The sequence below is a fragment of the Budorcas taxicolor genome, chromosome X, assembly GCF_023091745.1.
Source record: "Budorcas taxicolor isolate Tak-1 chromosome X, Takin1.1, whole genome shotgun sequence".
NCBI lineage: Eukaryota > Metazoa > Chordata > Mammalia > Artiodactyla > Bovidae > Budorcas > Budorcas taxicolor.
In genome coordinates, this window is record NC_068935.1 from 86,080,517 (window position 1) to 86,084,509 (window position 3,993).

The 3,993-nt window shown below is 47.6% G+C and overlaps 1 protein-coding gene across 1 annotated transcript; it reads right to left on the reverse strand.

The window, feature by feature from the left end:
- Window positions 1-911: 911 nt before the first annotated feature.
- LOC128070472 (casein kinase I) lies at window positions 912-1,922 on the reverse strand. The gene has a single exon (XM_052663779.1). The coding sequence runs from the start codon at window positions 1,920-1,922 to the stop codon at window positions 912-914; it is 1,011 nt and encodes a 336-aa protein (XP_052519739.1).
- Window positions 1,923-3,993: the final 2,071 nt, after the last annotated feature.

The following is a 3,993-nucleotide window of genomic DNA, read 5'->3' on the forward strand; positions in this document are numbered from 1 at the left end:
TAAGAAAGCAAGCTGCCTGAGACGGTAGTGTGGCATATGATCTAGAGTACAGGGATAGGGGGAGAAGGGCAGATAGCTCTCCTGCCAAATAGCCAAGCAAAGAAGACAATGGATACTGGCAAGGGCCATACTAGGAGATGGCATTGAAGCATTAAAGGGGCTTCTGTCAACTCTGCCTCAGCAACTCTAAAAGTTTAGAGACTTTTGTTGTTGTTGTTGACAAGCTCTCATTTCCAAATAAAAACAAATTCCAGATCATGTAGATGTTTATAGTGACTAGTTTATCTAAACATATATACAGGTTCAGTTGTAAGATGTTAACTAAAATTCTGTGACAAATATGCTTTTTCTTAAATACCAAGAACATTAGAGAATTAATGCAGAGTCCTAAGGATAATCTAGTAGTCACTAAGGTTTTCTTAAGTCTTCACTTGAGATGCTGTTATTTCTAGCACAGGTAAGCAGGCACAGTCTTTCATATGATCAAACACTGGAATCTTTGATTGCTACCATAACAGCTGGCTTGCAAACAAGTAGCCAACCATTTGAAGAATGTTTTACGTGAACAACTTGCAAACCCCACGGATGGATAAACCCTCAGAATGCATTAACAACCATAGCAACTGCACAGGCTATTCTTCTGAAATGAGATCTCTCAAAGCAGTATAGTTCAAAATAAAAGATTTTAATTAAAATGGGCATAGGCACAATTTTCCCACCAATTTGTGTGTGTCAAGCATTTAGTGACCTTTTCCACTTGAAACAGTGAAACAGAAAACCGGATGCCATGTTTCACTAATTACAGAGCCTTTAACTCAGGAGACAAGATCTCTGCTGACCAGAGCCAGTTGACAGGGAACTGAACTTGCTGCTCCGGTCTCCTGCTCTGTCTTTTGCTCCTTGATTCAAGTTTAAGAATGTTTCATTTCACTTTTGGTTTTGTCACGTTTGCCTGTGGGGGTTTGGGCCTGCTGACCCTGCCCACTTGAAGAGGCAGCCTGCTGTTCTGCTTTCTGCTTTAACACTATCCAATCAAATGCATAGTCATGTTGGTAATTCAGGGTCCTGAAAAGAAGGCGGAATAGCTGCCTCAGGTACGTGTAATCCGGGGCTTCCTCAAAGGACAGCCCGAGACAATACTTTAAGTACATGGCAAATTCTACAGGAAATCCCTGGCATAAGACATCAACAGGTGTGGTCATCTTCATTTCGCTAATCTTTTCACATTTTTGCTTCATTGTTGCACCCTTTAGTCCTTGCCATGGCAGGCTGGCTCTGTTAAAATACATCAAAACATATCCTAATGATTCCATGTCATCTCGGCGACTCTGTTCCGTACCAAGATGGGCACTGAGGCTAGCATAGGAAGGCGTGCCAGTGAAACCTTTACCGGATCTGTAGGGTATGTGTTGCCCTGTCTTCTTGTCTCTGTACCTCTTGGCCAAACCAAAATCAACAAGGAATAACTTCTTCCACTGCTGCCCAGTACCTATCAGGAAGTTATCTGGTTTAATGTCTCTGTGTATAAGATTCTGCCTGTGCACATATTCGATTCTACTGATCATCTGATCAGCTAACATAAGTACAGTTTTCATTGTGAACCTTCTTGAACAGAAATTGAAGAGGTCTTCAAGGCTGGGTCCCAGAAGATCCATGACTAGCACATTATAGTCCGTTTCCTGACCATACCACCGTATCTGGGGGATGCCAACCCCACCTTGAAGGATATTATAGCGTTCCCTCTCGCGTAACAACTGGGGATGCCTCACATTCTGTGGTTCTAGTTTTACGGCTACCTCCTCGTGGTTGGTGAGGTCTATCGCCAAATAAACGTGCCCAAAAGAGCCACACCCGATCTCCCGTACCAGTTTATATCTCCCTCCGACAAGGAAATCGGCCTCGGGTCCACTGCTGCTCGCCATCCTGAGAGACAAAGATGGGGGTGGGTTAAGGTCCGACACCTCTAAGGGGACGATGGACGCCCCTAGGGCTCGTCCACGGAGCAAGGCTGGGAAGACAGGCAGGAAACAGAAAACGCTGGCTGTTTCTCAGCGTTACAGGGCCCAGAATCGGCCAAGGGGAATCTGACCACCGCTACTGTCAGGTTTCTTTTCACCAGGCCACAGACTGTTGAGGGGGTTCTTACCGTTAGCAGGCTGAGCCTCTGGCTTCTGGCGGCCGAGGCCTCGCCTTCGCAGCGACTTCGGGGGCTGGTTCAGGGGAGCCGTGAAGTTATGGCGGCGATACCGCTGCCGCCACTGCCGCGGGCTCCCGCCAGGAGGGGCCCCCGGTCACTCCGCCGACGCTGCCATCTTGTTACAACGGCTGCAGCCAACGCAGAATGCCCCGCGTTCCAGGAAGGCGCTTCATGGCGCAGAGAACTCTGGGAAAGGAATCACGCGCGCTCTTAGAACCTTCAAGACAGATTATCTTCAGAGCCTTTCAAAGGCATCAGCCTGTCCTAGAAAAACAGATCTACTCCACGTCCCGCATCTACTCAGGTCACACGTCTGAGCAGCTGTGACGTGGGGTTTCCTCCTCCAATGTCCATGGGCCCTCTCCTTGCTCCAGCTTGAAGATGACCTCTGGTTTGGGAACTTGGTTCCCTGTGAACAGGACACGATACAGATTGGGTCCAGTTAATTGGGTTTCAGGGCCTTTCAACCACACTTCTGTTTGCTCTTCAGGAAAGCAATCCCATTTCCCTGGGAATAGAGTAATAATCACAGAAGGGTAAAAGGACTGAAGTATCTCGGGCAAATCAAAGATGACACCATTACACACTTCAGATGCCCCAGAGCATTCAGCAGCTGAGAATGGAAGCAGCCTCTCTGAGGCCCCTGGCAGGTGCACGGGGCAGCTGTGCTTACTTACCCACTGCGCACAGGTGGCTGTAGGTCTCCAGTGTCACATCCTGGTACAGGCACCTCTGTACAGGGTCCACGTGCTGCTACTCCTCCCTGCTGAGGTCCACACGGACGTCCTCGAATGACCCCTGTTACAATACAGTCCCATTCAAGGTGACACGGTCAGCACCGGGGGTTGGATGGAAGAGAACTAGGAAGTTAGTTGTCTTTCATGATTTTCGCCGTGATATGCTATGCTTGTCAAATACCTAGTTATACCTAACATTGTGCAGGGTGAGAATATCTAAAGCTGTGAATTTCTCTTACTCATCATGTGTTAAATTCAATCAGTAACTCATTATTCAGAAATTAAGATTAAATTCGCTTTTCTAAATCTTCTAGTTCTTTTAGGAAATACCTAGAATTTATTTCTTAAACAGGTAGGTAGCAGACATGCTAGGTTCTTTGGCCAGTGCTGTGTGCTAGTTCGCTTCGGTCCTGTCCGACTCTTTGTAACCCCATGAACTGGAGCCCGCCAGGCTCCTCTGCCCGTGAGATTCTCCAGGCAAGAAAACTGGAGTGGGTTGCCCTTTCCTTCTCTGGGGGATCTTCTTGACCCGGGGATGGAACCCGAGTCTCCAGCATCGGCAGGAGGAATCTTTACCACTAGCGTCACCTGGAAAGCCTATCTGAGACCTCAGCAAAAACACAGTTATTCCTATTTCTCCCACCAGTTTCTTTGAGGCAATCTAGACTTCTTCTATCAAGCACCTACAAATTTCTCCAGCCTCTACCCGCTGCCCAATTCCAAAGCCACTTCATCTCTTTTTAGGTGTTTCTTATAATAGCACTCCACCCCCAAATACAGAAAGCGGTAGTTTCCTAGGACTGTTGTAACAAAGTATCACAAACCGTGTGACTCAGAACAATAATTTCTTGCCTTGCAGTTCTGAGGGCCAGAAGTCTAAAATCAAGGCGTCAGCCAGGTCATGCTCTTGTTGAAGGTGCTAGGGAGGGGTGTGTTCCACGTCCCTCTCCTGGTTTCTGGTGGCCTCAGGCACCTCTTGTCCTACCGAAGCATCACTCCAACCACACGGTCATCTACTCCTTGTGTGCCTCCACACGGTCTCTCTTGTGTGTTTGTGTG

What these genes read in the sequence shown, in the direction of transcription:
- LOC128070472 (XM_052663779.1), bottom strand. Translation starts at nt 1,922, where the DNA reads ATGGCGAGCAGCAGTGGACCCGAGGCCGATTTCCTTGTCGGAGGGAGA.